This window comes from Epinephelus moara, chromosome 4 (assembly GCF_006386435.1).
Source record: "Epinephelus moara isolate mb chromosome 4, YSFRI_EMoa_1.0, whole genome shotgun sequence".
Classification (NCBI taxonomy): Eukaryota; Metazoa; Chordata; class Actinopteri; order Perciformes; family Serranidae; genus Epinephelus; species Epinephelus moara.
In genome coordinates, this window is record NC_065509.1 from 28,125,080 (window position 1) to 28,141,648 (window position 16,569).

The 16,569-nt window shown below is 43.4% G+C and overlaps 1 protein-coding gene across 10 annotated transcripts in view; it reads left to right on the top strand.

Annotated features, from left to right (window-relative positions):
• Positions 1-16,569, top strand: part of map7d3 (MAP7 domain containing 3) — a 33,656-nt gene that overhangs the window by 5,521 nt on the left and 11,566 nt on the right. Inside the window, exons 2-11 of one of the 10 annotated variants that reach the window (XM_050042708.1) lie at positions 4,152-4,256; positions 4,599-4,679; positions 4,788-4,951; positions 5,263-5,374; positions 6,489-6,572; positions 7,298-7,405; positions 8,152-8,253; positions 8,613-8,711; positions 11,349-11,474; positions 14,111-14,250. In XM_050042708.1, the coding sequence (XP_049898665.1) occupies positions 4,152-4,256; positions 4,599-4,679; positions 4,788-4,951; positions 5,263-5,374; positions 6,489-6,572; positions 7,298-7,405; positions 8,152-8,253; positions 8,613-8,711; positions 11,349-11,474; positions 14,111-14,250 (1,121 nt within the window). The remainder of the gene's footprint in view (positions 1-4,151; positions 4,257-4,598; positions 4,680-4,787; positions 4,952-5,262; positions 5,375-6,488; positions 6,573-7,297; positions 7,406-8,151; positions 8,254-8,612; positions 8,712-11,348; positions 11,475-14,110; positions 14,251-16,569) is intronic. The other 9 variants (XM_050042709.1, XM_050042713.1, XM_050042714.1 and 6 more) reach the window with 9 other exon arrangements.

A 16,569-nucleotide genomic window follows, 5' to 3' on the forward strand; every position in this document is an offset into this window, starting at 1 on the left:
GCGCAGGGTGGCGAACCCCGCGCAGTGCTAGTTTCGAGCAGCGCAACCCGAGGCGCGCTCAGTTTGGTAGTTTGGCAGACCGAGGTGCGCTGAGATGGGTGTGGTGGGGCAGCAGGGGGAGGTGTCGACAGATCCAGCTTGGCGCAGTGACAGTTTCGTGCCAAAAGGCTTCGCCGAAGGTGCGCTAAAAGCTCGCCAGCTGAAACCAGGTCTACTGTCAGCGCAGGGGGAGCGCAGCCGGTGTAAGCCGAAGTTTGGCTGACCGGCGGACAGTGCGCACACGTCACCAAAACCTCACAGGCAGGTTTCCAGAATATCAGGCACATTAACGATGCAATAAATACCCAAAAAACCACTATTCAATGCAACTATCTGCAATCAGCACATAAATGTATCTCTATATCGACTGTCCCGTCACATCTGATGTCAGATCAAAGGGGATTGGCACCGTTTGGCACGTTTGGCACGCGTAATGGAAACCCAACCTGATTTGATTAACACAGCTGCAAACTAATGAGTTCACATCCCTCTCAGCCAACCACAAACAGCCACAGCATCAGATAGGGAGTATATATTCAGCATCTGTCATCTTAGAAAAGTCAAAAGAAAAGAAACAGAGTGAGACTGCGAGAGAGAAAGAGAGAGCGCGCGCGCACGAGAGAAACGCAACATTGATTTACAATTGTGGTGACCTCCTCCCAGGCTACCTTTGCATCATCAGCCCGTGGAGGTCTGCTCGCAGTTCCGTATATTCGGACACTGCGAGCTTGGACCTCCCGGATCAAAACATCAGTTTCCTCCTGGGAGAAGTTTGGCTGTCTGACGCTGCTGCTCTCTTCTGCCATGGCGAATTGAGTAAACTCTCATTACGCCTTCGCGCGGCGCATTTAAGGGCGAGGAGAGGGGCTCATTTGATTGGTGTGATTGGGGGGTGGGGGGGTGGAACCACTTCAGAGTTGGTAATAACTTTGCTTTGAGCCATGCTAGTTGTTGCAGTGCCTAACAATATGACGCCAATATGTCAACAAGTCTATCAACAACAAGTAAATAGCCGTCAACATTTCTTTTTAAATACAATGGTATGGGATCAGTATTTGGTATTGGCCGATTCGCAAGTTGGCATTGGTATCAGGAAGGAAAAAAAGGCATCAGAACATCTCTATATGATGTCGTTCCCAATATATCATTGTTGACATACTGTATGATGTTCCACCAAAATGTAAAGTATTTGTTGCTTATAATTTGACATATAGTCTGATAAAGATGCCTTAAAAGCTTTGCTGCTCTGCTCTTTTTATTTAGCTATGAATCATCTCATTTCAGAGTCCATGTCTACCCTGATACAGACCTAAGCATGGTTGAGGAGCTCCTCCATCCTGAGCGGCTGCGTGTATCACTTAGCAACAGAGTGCTCAGCATTTATTCATTGCATCTTTTTTGCCTTTTAAGGTGGAGAGAAACAGGAAAAGACTGAGATTTGATGTGGAACAAAGAATCTGGGTTATATTTAACATTTCAGTTACATGATCGGCACAATCGATTGCTCAGCCATCAAATTTCAATTGCTTAGCATCTTTTTTTCTGGAGAGATCAATATGTTTTGACTTTGGATTTGTGATACAGTCATGCCCTAGAACTAGATTGCCTTTTCCCTGAATATAGATCAGCTTCTTCCTCCCACAGTGCCCGTCTGTTTTTCCTGTCTGTTCTCTTGAGAAAAGGAGAATGTTTGTGTTGTCAGAGAGGTAATAGCAGTTCCATCAGTGTCCCAAAAGTCCATATGTTACCTAACCTTAAAATACAGTGATACTCTGGTTACCTGCTAAATGAAGTATTTGCTTTGAGGTCAGTGTATTCTTTGTGGGATTGTATGATTCATACATACATACATACATACATATACAATTTTATGGCACAGAATTGCTGAGTCACTGTACTCTTTTGTATTGACAAGGCTGTTAAATGTGCAGTCAGATCACATGCATTTTTTTAATCAACGCATCATTTAGCCGACTCACCAGCGGGGTTGAAGACTGGAGTGAAGTGACCAGTACACTTCCACTGGGCATTAGCTGCAGACTTTGACCCTTATAAGCTTCTTTGAATGGAGAGCATCGATGCTGCTGCAGAATACAGATAATGAGTGCATGACTACTTACCCTGTCAGCTCTCTTTGCTCCGTCCAGCTCCTGGTAACCCTGATATCTGGTTTGTTACAGCTACTTCAGATTGCTCAGAATCTCTGTGAGAGTTAGTAATCAGTCTCATATGGTCTGTCTAGATGCCCTTTTGTTTCTTATATTTTCTTGGCTGCACTAATAAATCTTCCTGTGGTTCAAGGGCGCAAATTGGTATATTCCTATTAGTGAACTAATGTTATCTCTCAATTTGTTTGTGTCGTCCGCTCTGCTTTCCAGAGAGTTAGGTAGCATAGTGTAGAGTCAATTTCCATACAAATAGGACAAACAGCGATTGGTGCCTGTGGTCTGCACAGCGTGAATGTTTTCCATACAACTCTGAAAGATGTTTGACTTTGATGACGTCCAGTAAGCTCCTTCCTGTAACCATTTTAACTCACTGCGGCTGCTTTTTTTGAAAACAAATGTCTATAAGGCTTCACTTTCTATAGCTGTTTCATAAAGCAGCCTTCCAGTGATTCGCTGGTTGAAAGTATTTATTGTGAAGTAGCAGAAAATCTGTGGTTGCATTAGCCTTATCTGTAAAGACTTTTCCAGATTTGGGTGGGAGAGGTGGCAGTATTACAGAGAATTTGAAAAAACTGTGGGGCTACTTTGTGGGAATAAAGAGCAGGAATTTAGGAGAGAAGAACAAAACTACAGTAGTCGTTGTTAGTGTAGTTATCTACTGCTTGGAGGTTGCACATGATGGTGACTTGGCATATCATGCCACAGGCAATGAGGCATTTCTTATCTTGTCTCCCCTCAGAAAGATTAGGGAAGTAGCATTTTAGTGCTATAAGTTCATTTGATCAACACTGGATTTGCTGTTCTGTGACACAACATCTGGCAAATCAGTGAGAGGTTTCATTTTGACAGGCAGATCTAATCTTTAGAGTCCTTTTCCACCTTGTGTTATCGATGACCTATGATTTGATGTCCATTCATTCAGTTGATTCAGTAACGTGATCACAATAACAGTAATTTTGCTAGAAAGTTTAATTAACTATGTGCAAATCACAATTATTCCTTTGATGGTTATGGCAACAGTAGGATTTTATGTTATGTAACGCTATGTCAGTGATGGAGACAGTGAGAGACTTTCAGAATCAGAGCACAGTTGGGAGTGTTCATTGGTAATGTGAATATCACATGACTGACCATCGTCCTGCCACTTTGTCAGCAGTTCTGTAATGCTGAATACACACCGACACAGAAGGAGAAAGGGCTGATAGCAGGGCGCATAAAGCTTGATCACGTCCTTGCTGTTTCCTTCCTTCCTGCCCCTGTATCTCCTAAGCATAATTCTCTGGCTCAAGAAAGTGCTAATGATCCTGTGGTATACCTGGTGGGATAGTTGATGTATTTGCTCCCTTAAAAGCATGTGTGCAACCCCAGCCGACCCCTGACCCCTGACTCATGGTATGACAACAAAATGCATTGCATCATGCAGTCTGACGTTTTCTCTCTGTGGTGCTACAAATCATATCCTCAAAGAAAATAGTCCAGAAACAAAACAGCTTACTGCAAGCACAGGATGACCTGAAATCTGTCGAATATTGATTTTATTTAATAATTGGAATGGTGTTGAAGCAGTGTGCACCTCTGGGCGTATCAGCTGTATACCAGGAAGCTCACGAGGGTTTGATTCCAGCCATGTTTCTCACAGCAGCCCATGCCCTCAGAGCTTGTCACAGAAAGCAGTGTATGGCTGGCTACAGGGTTGACCATGAGCGGGGGGTTATGTCAGATGGCTGAATAGCTGGATTGTTCTGTAGCGTCAAATCCGTTGGATCTCTCTAGAACTGGCATTCCTATGGAAAACAAAGCACAGAGAAAAACGGCTGATTTGAACTTGATTGGTTCAGAGTACCCCAAGCAAACAGTTTCCTAGATATTATTTAATATGCTTGCTCTGACATGATGTGACTATCATTCTCTGTGTGTAAACTGTGGGTGTCTGTGTGTTTTCAGCTGCAGCTGCACAGGCACAAGCCGAGGAACGGCGCAGCCTGTCAGGGAACAGCCCTACAGGACCTACAACCAACACATCAGCTAAACCTCAGGGGAGTAGGCCAGGTAAATGACACCACACCTTGACACAGAAACAGATTGGTTCCCACAGATACTGCCCTGTCACCGTTCTATTGTCTTCCATAATCTGAACCATTAGATGCAACATAATCCACTCCCACCACCCTGTCAGTGTAGCTTCACTGCAGGTAAACCTGAGTCATCATCTTATTACTGTAACAGTTGACAAAGCTCATTACTAACACTCGCATGCATATATCTTGCCTGCCTGATGCAAAGCTTTTGTACCACTATGCTGCATTGTAATCCTCCTCCTGTGTTCTCCGAATATGTATTGCTGCATATGTTTTACCTTTTAACCACATAAACACATGTACATGTATGCAGTCATCGACGGTGCCGCACTTAGAATAGACGACCGACTGCGAGTGGCAAAAGAGAGGCGAGAGGAGGCAGAGAGACAACAGGGTGAGAGGGCGATCCTAGTTTCTGTGTGAAATTATTTCAGCCAAAGACAACACACTAATGAGTGACTTTTTTCTCCTGCGTGCTTGCACATGCTGTATGTGCGGGCAGCTTTGCGAGACTCTCAGATCATGGAGCGGGAGCGCAAGGCCAAGATGCAGGTGGAGCGTCAGATGGAGGAGCGTCAGAAAAAGGTTGAAGAGCAGCGAAAGAAGGAGGAGCAGAAACGATTGGCTGTGGAGGAGAAGAGGAAGCAGAAACAGGAAGAGGAAAAGGTAGCTGCAGCATGGGTGTAATCCTGAGAGCATCAGAGCATTGCTTGCTAATGCTCAGTTGATTTCACTCTTGTAATTAAAATAATTAAAATTCAAGTTTTAGTGTTTCCTTAATGCATTTTTTTAAAAGGAGAGTAAGAACATTTTGAATAAGGGCAGTGTTCAGGGGATAACACTACAGTTATTCATTCATTGTAGAATGGTTATGAAATCATCAAGTCTTGTCCTCTCTGCTTTTGGTTTAGGGATGAATGTTGCTTTGTTTTAAATGACTTGCATATTTCTTTTCCTCTGCTCCTGTAATTCTGCAGGAGCACTATGAGGCGGTGATGCGTCGAACACTGGAGCGTAGTCAGCGACTGGAGCAGAGGCAGAAAAGATGGTCCTGGGGAGGACTGTCCACAGACTCAGATGGACGGACAGGTAGAGGCCCTTCTCTCACCTTAAAAGTGCACCCTTTCCTTCCTGCTTCTCTGTTCAATTTGACTTTCATCATCCACTGGTGCAGCGAAGAGCCAGATAAGATACAATTCTTTAAAACAAGACATGAATGTGGTCAAGTTCACAATGTGATCATATTTCACCACAGTTGGCATGAAATCAAGCCACCACGTACATGAAAGCATTTTAAAGTTATATTTTTTTGCCAGCAACTGATGATAATGCCAGTGATACTCTTCGTTGTTTTGTGGTAGAAGTGCTCTCAAGCTGGTATTGATACACATGACACTCAGTCAAATGTGGTTATTCAGAGGTAGTTGCAGTCCTCTCTATGTTTTTGTGGTTAAAAATGCTAAAATCAAGTTGCAAAAGACTGAAGCGATTCGCACGAGATTAACTTCTGCTGCCATATACACACATTTTTGTTGAACTGCATCTCTGTCATTTTAGGGGCAGCTTTAATAACTCAGCCTTGTTATCAGTCGTGCATTAATGCATAACAGAATTTTGCTTGTTAAGCTTGTCAACTTAACAATTTCCAGTCTGAACCTACCAGCAATGTTGAGGTTTGCTTCCAGACTGTTAAAGTGGAGAGCTTTCAACAACCAAATTTAGTTTAAGTTGAAAATAATATCAGTATTGTTAGCTGTCAGCAATAATGCAAACCCTGTTCTGTTAGCAGGAAAGCAAACTCATAAAATCCAATTTATTTAATGAGGTCTGATGAACTGTAATCTGTCACGCTCTCACTCTCACAACACGACATGCATGTGATATTACTTGACTTCTTAACAACTAACACTTTAGTAATAAACCACAATGATCTGCAGATATCTGCAGAACATAAGAAACTTTCAAATACACGTGTCATTTAAATTACATTGTGTTTAATTTGTAAGGCCACCAACTGATGACTCTTTGGTGCCACAATAGTAAATACTTAAGCCAGAGTATTTATTGCTTTAGGCCCTAGGTGTAAACCAGAGGCTGATGGCTAACAGCCAAGTTTCGCCTCTTCTTTCTCTCCCAAAATGAAAGATGTCCCTCAATATCTTGTATTTTATTGCTCCTCTCTGAGAGCTGTCTTTTCCCTCAGGAGACTCTGATGCCAGCGCCTCATCTCCAGTAACTATAGTTATCTCCCCTGCCTCACCAGAAAAGCCACCAAGGAGTCGACAAGGTTTTGTTTGTTGATAATTTGCTCACTGATGTAGCAACACTGCATGGACTGGCACTGTCACCTGAGATAGCTTGGTTACCCTCTGTGCTTCCCATCAACCCCACCTGCAGTCTAACTGGCAGCTTTTCACTAACAGTTATGTGTATGGGCCCTGTGTTCTGAATGCGCCTTGTGCTGGGAGAATAGCTGGAGGTGTAGCTCTAGGTTTTTCACTCACTCACACTGTCAAGCACTTCCAGGTCACATGGGCTACTTTGCATGGAAGCCCAAGGCACTAATATCACAACTGGATTCTCTGGCACGGGTCATGTAAAGCTGATGATGCCCTCCTCTTCAGAGTGGTCAAATAGAAACATCTGTTATTTACCACCATGCCCAGCTCTGAAACCACAACAACTGTTATGGTTTGTTTAAAATGTACATTATTTACCATGATATTTACCAGCAAATTCATGCTGTATATCATGTATGCATCACTAAATGTGCACTGCGTCAGTAGCACATTAGATCAATGGGTTAATGGGATAATATATCAGCATATATAGATCTTATGTAGTTTGGTTTTAGGTATATCAATGAAGCAGCACATCACATTTAGTATACTAGGGGTGTTAGGATCTTGCAGAACCTTGTACTCCCTCGTGTGCACCCAAATGCCCTCCTCCGTCAGCCAACCTCTAGTGTAAACCCCGCCTCCCATGTCTGTCTCTCCTCCTCCCTCCTAGTGGACAAGCGCTCCACATCCACCATGAACCTGAAACAGCCGTCTGAGGCTGGCATCAGCAAACGCCTATCCTCCTCCTCTGCCACCCTTATCAAATCTCCCGACAAAAGTAAGTCTCCTCTCTTCCCTCCCTCCACCCCCCCCATTTGCTCCTTCTCCCCCGTCCCTCCCTCCCTCCCTGCCTCCTGGCATCCCGTCCTTGCATTCCTGTGCTGTGTCTCAATCAACATAATATGTCTCAAACAGTGTTATAACCCAGGTAAATGTAAATCTGTGATAATTCATGTGTTGAAATCTACCAGGTGACAAACTGTAGATAATCTGGCACAGACCCACTTTCTCTTCCAACTCTTAAGCCTGACGTGAACTCTGACCCCTGTGCTCTCCATATCCAGGGTTTTACACACAGGTTCGCTGGAGCACTGACAGACTGGTAACAATTGCTTTAGCTCTCTGTCTCTGGTTCCAGCTAATGATAACGTAGCATGGCTTCTCAGTCCATTCACTATGCAGCTCCTATGAAGCACTGAATCAAACTGTCAGAATCAGAAGGGGTCACATGAGCCTGTCACAATATTCGTAAGCATATTTTGATTCATAAGTATATTTGATTTCTTCTGAAAAAATAATCAACACAATCAATTGATTTGTATTTCTCCACAGTTTCTATGGGTTGCCAGTGCCATTTCATCATTCAGATCAATTTCTCTATACCTCTCAGTGTGTTTAATATGTATTCTTTTCCTTTTCCTAGGCCTTTGAATATATTCTAAGAAAGTCTGAGAGAGACTTTGTGCCATTCACAAGAGAGCGCTGTGTAAATTTACCATTGGGTGTTTCATCACTGTCTCTCAGGTGCTAAGCCGAGGAGTTCTTCTTGTAACCGGTTGCCTAACAATGGTAACGCTGCTCAGGCCAGTAAGGAAGACGGCAAAAAGCTTCAGGTGGAACAGACAGGTGCAAAAGATCCCCTCTCCATCCTACACTATACTTTTATAACAAAGATGGTGTATAGTGCACAGTTCAGAGCTATGACAGCCACACAGCAAGCTGATGGTTTAAACACTCACAGTTATTAATACTACAACAGAGGATCTGGACTATGTCCCAAATTATCATCAGATGGGGCAGTTACAACTCTCCTCTGTGTACTTACGCATTATCTATTAAACTTGGACATCAGCTGCTGTCTGCCCGAGCCTGGTGACTCACATAAGGCCAAATGAAGTGCACATGACTTGCAGTGTGTCTTTGGGGATTCCTTGTTGACGCCTTCCCAGTGCTGCTTGGCTATAACTCCACTCTCATGTCCGTAGGCCGTTCCGTCAAGAAGAGAAGTTCCTCCCTCACTCGAGTAAGTGTGGGCAGAGCACAGACCCCTGCCAAGCCTGATAAGGGGACAACGGACGATCAAGGTGGCAAGCATGAACAATCGACAATCTTTTTTTTTCCTCATGCCCCTATCTGCATCACTCAGGCCTCCCTTTTTTGAATAACAAGCATGTTGCTATGATGTTAACAGCTTGCTAATTCTGAATTTGCTCGGTTTTTAAAGCCTTATCGATTCTGTCGGTTTGGGGGATAACACTCTCACTTGGCTTATTTCAGTGTCAGCAGCTATATGGGTCTTTAATATGGCCAGCTCTTCGTTATACGTGTTCCCTCCTTCTGGCTCTGTTCTCTTCTATTAAGTCTTTCTCGCAGACTGCCGAATTACCCCCAGGCAGCTGCTAAGCCTCTCTAAACTGTTGTGTCTCTGATTTACTGGGAACACTGTGCTCGTTCCATGTGTGCCGTAACCCTTCTGCCGTCTTAACCCCACTAGATCCTGTCCTGTGCCATGTTTCTGACTGACAGCTTGACTTGTTTTAACCTTTATGTGTTGTTTTCTATCCAAGTGACAACCCAGGAATGGCTTTGTTGTATGCTGCGTCTGCGCTAACACAGTGCATTGTTTTGTTGTCACAAAGTGTTTATTGTTTTCTCCCTCCAAGATGACGTCATAGCTGGATTTAAATCGTTGGGCTCGTGCTTCAGTGTGGTGTGTGTCAGTGCCATCCCACCGTAGCACCCCCAGAGTACACAAATGACCACAACAGCTCACTGCAGTCTGTGTTTTGTCATTAACCACCAATGCTTTTGTTTGTCCTATAGCCATGTCAGTATTTGTGCAGATGATCTGATGTGAAATGTTCCTGTTTTTGTATTTAAATGTTTGTTCTGTGTGGTCAGCCTAAACAGATAATACAACACAACTACCATCAGTCATACTGACTCAGTACCTCTGCCAAAACGAAGCTCACACATGCACCATTTCTTCATAACTAAAACCATATCTCAGTCTAATAACCAAGATTCTTAATACCTGGGTGCTGAGCAGCGAGCCATGCTGCTGCCGTGCTCCAGGGGCTAGCACTTAACAGCTAACAAACAAGTCTGTCTGCAACAGATGTCTTCTCAGTCAGGGGCTCCAAAGGGAAGTGTGTGACTCTGTGCTCTCCTTTTGAAGAGCTAGAATTGAGGGACATGTGGCTAAATCAACCGGTAAACACTTAAACTCTTCCTCTGGTATGATTTCTGCTCTGTAGCTGAGGTAGCAACAATGGTGTAAATGGGGATTGTTAAATCTTTCATTCCATGGAAGCAAGAGCTCTTTGTTTCTGCTGTGAAATCAGTGTCCCTCGTACATAGTGCTCTCATAATAAGTTACTTGTTCAGCACTAACCACTGTAGCAGCCTCCTTATTTTAATTCAATTTGGCACCTTCTTTATTAACCATAGAAAATTGTGCACAGCAGAAGCTAAAGAACTGTTGCCTGGTCACAGTCACTTGCCCTATCACAAAGGGTGCTCCGATCTGAATGGATTTTTTGGGCCAGACACCGACTGCTGGAAGCAGTATCCATTGATCACAGGGTCTATTTGAAGCCGCCTATTTATTGTGTCGCATTATTTATTTATTTGACCATTCTTAACATTGTTTATTTAGTATTAAAATTAAGAAGAGAAAATATGAATTGGCAGCCGTTCTTTATTAGCAGGCAACATGCGCAACATATTTCACTCTTTCTCTGTTAAGGCCCAGACACACGACACTGGAATCAAAGAGCTAGTGGAGACAAAGGCCGATTATTGCGTCAACTGACATTACCTGTGCCTGGGCCAAAAAGTTGTGCAGGAACACACTGCAGAGACTACTGCCAATGTCCAACTAGCACGTATGTTCAGAGTGATTTCACTCACTGACAGACTCCGCCATCTCCGACACTGATACAACATGCTAGCCAATATAATTTATATTGTCATTTTAGTGATACTTATTTCACATACATTTTTATCGTACTATTATATGATGAAACACACTTTGTTGTTATTGTTTGATAGCATATAACTGACGCAACGACGGCGGACACTCACGCACAAACATACACCAATGCGTATAAGGGACATCTGCGTTTTGCAACACGTGCTCTGTCTCTCGTCTCTAATCCATTTAGAATGAATATCGGCTGATGGCGATTGGTGGCCGATCAGTCGGGGCACCCTTACCTGTCACTTTTAGGTTTTGTTTCACTTCTCATCTTCCTACCCAGTAGTGTTCCTCTGCTGACTTTGAAGTTCACTAATGGATTATTTTTTCCCATCAGCACACCTCCCTCCACCTCAAGGGACCATTGATTTGACCTCATTGTCTACTACTGTTTTAACTGATCTTCAGTTACCAGACAATCAGTCTTTGGTCTGTCTCAGCACTCTTCCATGGCACGCTCTCGTTACTGTCTCATTGACGATGCTCATTTTGTTGAATATGACTGAAAGTTAATAGGACAAAGACAGCTGATGAGGAGCCATGTAAGACTATTGAGACATAACCTTTGGTTGTTTATGTTGATTCTCTCTTGTTGGTTAAATCACATGGTGACCTTTCCAAATTTCATTGACCCTCCCCCTCTTCCCCCCTTTTGCCTTCACCCCCCATTCTCATCCACTCTTTCCTTCTTGGCTTCTTTTTTCTCCCACTCTGTTTTTCGGGTGATTTTTCGGCCATGTAGCTCGCAGGCCACCGGCCGGCACTGTGGACGGAGGGGTCCTTAGTCGCCTGCTCACCCCCACCCAGGCCTCACTAGCTAGGAGCAAGAGCGCCGCCGCCCTGTCCGCTGAAGGAACAAATGCTCCAGGTAACCCAGGAGACCCAAACAAAGAGGAAGGATGGCTAGAAAGAGACCCCAGACCTCCCTACTCATCCTCATTTTATCAGTAGAAAGTCATCACACTCACTTGCAGTATCACCTCACTAGATCTGAGCTCACATCCCAGTGCCCTGCTGCAGACCCTCATGCTTTTGGAACAATCCTCACAACGAAATAGGTGGCCTCATGGCAGTGATGGTGGATTTACAGAAGTCGCTGCACAGCTTCCCGAGTCTAAAAGCCACTATTGTAATGATCAGCTGTTTATGCTATATATGTACAGTAATCATTTGCAGCAAAGCACACTCATGTGAGAGAGCATAGTTACTCTGTAAATATTGATACACATGGGTACAGCTCACATGCACTCTCAGATCTGACACAATTGGCTGTTGTGTGCTGAGCTGAGCTGAGCTGAGCTGAGCAGGGCCGGCTTGGCTGGGAGTATTTCTCTGCATCTGAGGAGCCTCAGGGTCCATGCTGGGAGATTTGCTCTAAGCTGCTTACCTGTTGGTTCTTGTTACGTCAGAATGAAGCTGTTGGGCTGTTGCATGTGTTCTCATAGTAAGGATAGAGTGCCGGGGACTACATTACACGTTGCTGAAAGAGAAATCACTGGCACTTCCATAAATTATATGGGCTTGAAGTAATACCAATCAATTTAAGTATGTCTCCACTCTGGCACTAAATTTTGGGCTGGCATTTTGGAGTAAAATATGCTCTGAAGCCATCTGGCTTGTTTTTTGTGTCTCACCGGATGAATTGCATGCCTTAAATTTCAAGTGAACTGCTTCTGTGTTACACTGTGATGGGACTGATCTACAGTACACAAGGTAGCAGTTGAGGTTATACATACAAGTAGGCCCAGACAGCCTGTTTCAAATCTTATGATGAACACTGCATTTTTTTAAAGATGGAAAGAACCATACTGTAAAGCCCTGACTCTCCAAAGCTGCAGCTGTATTCCCCGTGTGGGTTTTAGGTTGTGTTGTTTATTGATCGGCCATTACAAACCCATTAGCAGCTATAGATCTTGGCTAAATATGGCCCCAGTAGAAACATGACACAACTGCATTAGCAGCAGCAGCAGTAGCAGCAGCGATAGCTCGTGGCAGAGTAAATTTCACAGTCATAGCTGCTCAGTGAGCAGTCGGAATGAATTACAGAACACATTTGTGTGCAGGCCGTGGCAGCGAGAGTTCTCCAGGTCTCGAGATTATCATGACTAATCCCTCAGTCTGACACAGCAAACTCACAGTGGACAACAGTCTTTACGCTCCGTGCCCAGGTGACACTTTAACTCTCTGGTGAAGACAGTTTTAGTTACTGAGCACCGTATTATCAGCACTTAAGGTCAGTTGGTCCCATTTATACACAGCTGAGATTTATTTGTGTGTTAAACTCTTGGGAAACTGTAAGGCAATGCTTGTGCTAGAGATGGCTTTGTCATGGATAGGCCTGTAACTATTTTTGTTGGATATTTTGTCCCAGAAATGACTGTGATAAATGATATTATTGTCATTTTTAGATCATTTTTTGCCAGTGATAATATAATAACACAATAATGCAAGTACACCCTTACAAAGAGCAATGAACTTTTAACTCTTAAAAATATTGAGACACCGGAATGGGTGTGTGAAACTGATACAAAGAGCAGACGAGAGTAGAGAAGCATTGGGCTTGAAATGACAGCAAAAGGTAGTGTCTTAGCCTAGTTTTTAGGTGTTCGTTCAGCTTAGGTGCTGTGAAAAAAAATGCTTAGGTGCTGTATGCAAGTCTTAAAACAGTTGGGAAAACCCTGCTGTTTAGTCTGGCATCATGTTGGCCAAAATGTTATATTCTTATGTGAACAAACACAAATATAAATACAAGGACATTAATATATGGACATGGCCTAGATCACTTTTGCTGACCTCAATAACATGATAATGTAATTATTGTGACTGGGCCTGTCACAATCCTGGAGCCACAGCATATGTTGTATTCAATGTCTGGAGAGTTGAAGTATGATCGCAGGAAGAATTAAAAGATCGCTCATTACTCTCATTTTTTAGTTAACAACTGAACGCAACAAATGACACTATCAACATTCACTGTGTGTTTAGTGTGCTAATAAATCTGTGTGGTATGTGTTTGCAGTGTCAGTGTTCATTGTACTGTGTTGGTGGTAGGTTTTGTGTAGTTTGTGCTGTGCTGTACTGTGCTGTGGTGCTTGGTGTTCAGGTTTGTTCCTTATCTGTCCAGAGGGTTTGGCACCTGTTGAGTTTTTTGGGTGTTTTGTGAGATTGTTGCTCTCTACTCCTCATGTTTCCTATAATCTCCAGCCCAATCAAAGCTTCAGAAATCAAGCTAATTGCCTGCCTAAAATGCTACATCTAACAAATCGCTTTTGTTTTGTGCTCTTGTCCCCTCACAAAAACACTGTCCTGCATTTCTCTCACCCATCATCTGCCCTCCCTTCCCCCATTCTCTCTTTCTCTCCCACATTTCCCCTCTCTCTTTCCCATCCACCCTCTCTTTTCATTCATTTGGCTTTTTGCTGCTTTGCTGCCCAACTCGGCCGCTTATCACGCCTCCTATTGGTTGTGCTCCTCTGGCCCTGCGATGACTGTTTCCTTTACCAGAGTGTCACCTGTGTCCTCGCTCAGCCTCTGCCAGTCCCCTGCACCCACCGCGGGGACCCGTGCGCAGCCGCAGCATTGACCGACAGAAGAGCGGCATGACCACGTCTGTGTCAGCTGATGGAGCCCTCGACCCTTCACTGGTGAGAAGACCTCTTCATGTTAATGTTGCTAAAACTGCTGGCTCACAGCGCAGGGTGTTTGCAGAACCAAAATGAGTCAAGCTCTTCTGTGTGAAAGCCACCATTTGTGATGTTACAAGTCTTTAAACCTACGACTGAACTTATTACTTTTTACTTTATGCTTGCACTTACCTGTTGGCAAAAAGTAGATTGACCTTACTTACTGTAATAACCATATTCCTACAGAAAACCTACTTCTTCAAGGGAAATAAATGATATCTCCAAAAGTCTACTTTGCAAATTGTCTTCGATTTGGTTCAAAATTGTCTTGAAAATCATTCATCCCAAAAATCATTTGTCCAGTCTTTGTCAGAGTGTCTACAGGTATTAGACACTTGAATTTAATATGACATTTACAAAAAGAAATGCTGTAATGATCTGAAGTGAAAGTTTTCTTAGCAGAGAATTTTTCTTGAATGTCATCCTTGTCCTCTCCTAAAACTGTTTTTTTATATTGCTATGCCAGTGCAGACACTTAGCATACATGTGTGTTGAATGGCAAAGCATGCACTAGCTGACCGACCGATATTGTTATCAGGTGGTCTGTTTGCTTGTATTGTAGTGGCAGGGAAAGTTGCCAATGATTTGATAACGTTTCATTCAGTAGGTCCAGTCATTTTGGATGCGAGGGTATAGAAAACCCTTTTATAACATGACATATTTCATGACATATTGATTGTAACTGTCAACAGTGATATCTCAATTCGAGAATTTTATTCATTCATTTACGATACAACTGTGTGGTCAAAAGGATAGTGTTAAATTATTTTACAGCCCTGTGTCTGTCAGTCAGTCAGTCAGTCAGTTTGCATTTATTGAGAGTAACCTTGTTGTGTGGCTTCAGATGGTATCTGTTTTATTATCCATAGTCAAACTACAGAGTGATAATAGACGCGTTCAAGTCAGTATATGATGTATGGACCATGGTTATAGAAATAAGTTATATTGTCAAAACAAAAGAGAGAATATCATGCAGAATATTGAAGTTACTGGGGAATAGTGCTGTGTTTGTAAAACCGTGTTACGCCTTTCGAATACCAGCAGTAGTGTGGTTTTATTTCCATGGGAAAGTCATCTAATTTGACTTGGAAAATATGGATAGACCATAAAGACGTTTTAGTGATGGGCACAATTTAATTACTGGTATCACTGGAAGAGATGGACACCTTTTCCAGGCATACAGATGTCTTGCGTAGTGACTACAAGTGCATTCTTTCCTACATCGAAGTGACATTACTCAGCAGGCACCAAAGACTCTGATTTATATGCACATATCCGGCTACATTTGCCTGTCAAAGTACTTCTGCAGGATGCTAACCATAGGGAAATGTTGTTCCTCCAGCTGTGCTCTGGCCTTTTGTGGTCACTCATAATATAAACTTGTTCATACATGGCCAAAATGCTACCCTAGTTACTGCTAATCTTAAGTGATGCCTCAGATGTTCTCACTTGGTGGCCCCTCATGCCTGGCTTTCTCTCTTTCTTACTCATAACCTGCCTGTCGTCCTCAGCCTCTGTGGATGTGAAGGGCCTCATTGTCATAGCATGAGACAAAGGGATCCACAGTGGCCTCATTATGGACAAATCAGACCATGCAAAGCAGACCCCACCCTGACACTGGGGCCTAATGTGTAAAGCCTTTTGACTTTCCTCACCATTTCATTGTCTTCTCTCCTCCGCATGCACAGATTGGTGTGGAGATAATTGAATTGCACAGCCTGTCACTCAGGCATTGTGAGACACTGTGGTTAAATTGTGTCTGCCACGTCAGCTGAGTTAGGCTTCCTGCGTACAGTGGAGGCTTTCCTTTTAACAAATGTTTAAAAGGTATACATGTGTGGCACACAACAGGGGGTTGTCTGTGTCAGAAGCGTTCTCACCCACTGGAAATACACCTATGGTTTAGTTGAGGGGTGGCATTTGTCTGTCTATTTTCAGCATAGAGTCATACCATCAGATTCCCAAATCTTGTCATCTCTCCAGTTAGACACTGTCATTGCCATTTTTGTGCAAGTGGCTGTTTTCTTCATCCTCTGATGTCTGTTTTCATCCAGTTTCGCACAGTCTTCATGATAGACCCCTCATCAACACGCCTACTTGCTGTAAATTCTACGGATAATAACCTGCTCCATTCACACATGGGCTCAGTCGGACATTACACAGACTTTGCACTAGGGAGCTGGCAGGATAAAGTCTGTTTGGCACCTGTTGTCCGAGCCAACTGATTAAGACATTTGTGTTCTCACATACAGCTCTCTTGGGTAATGTCTCGAAAATATC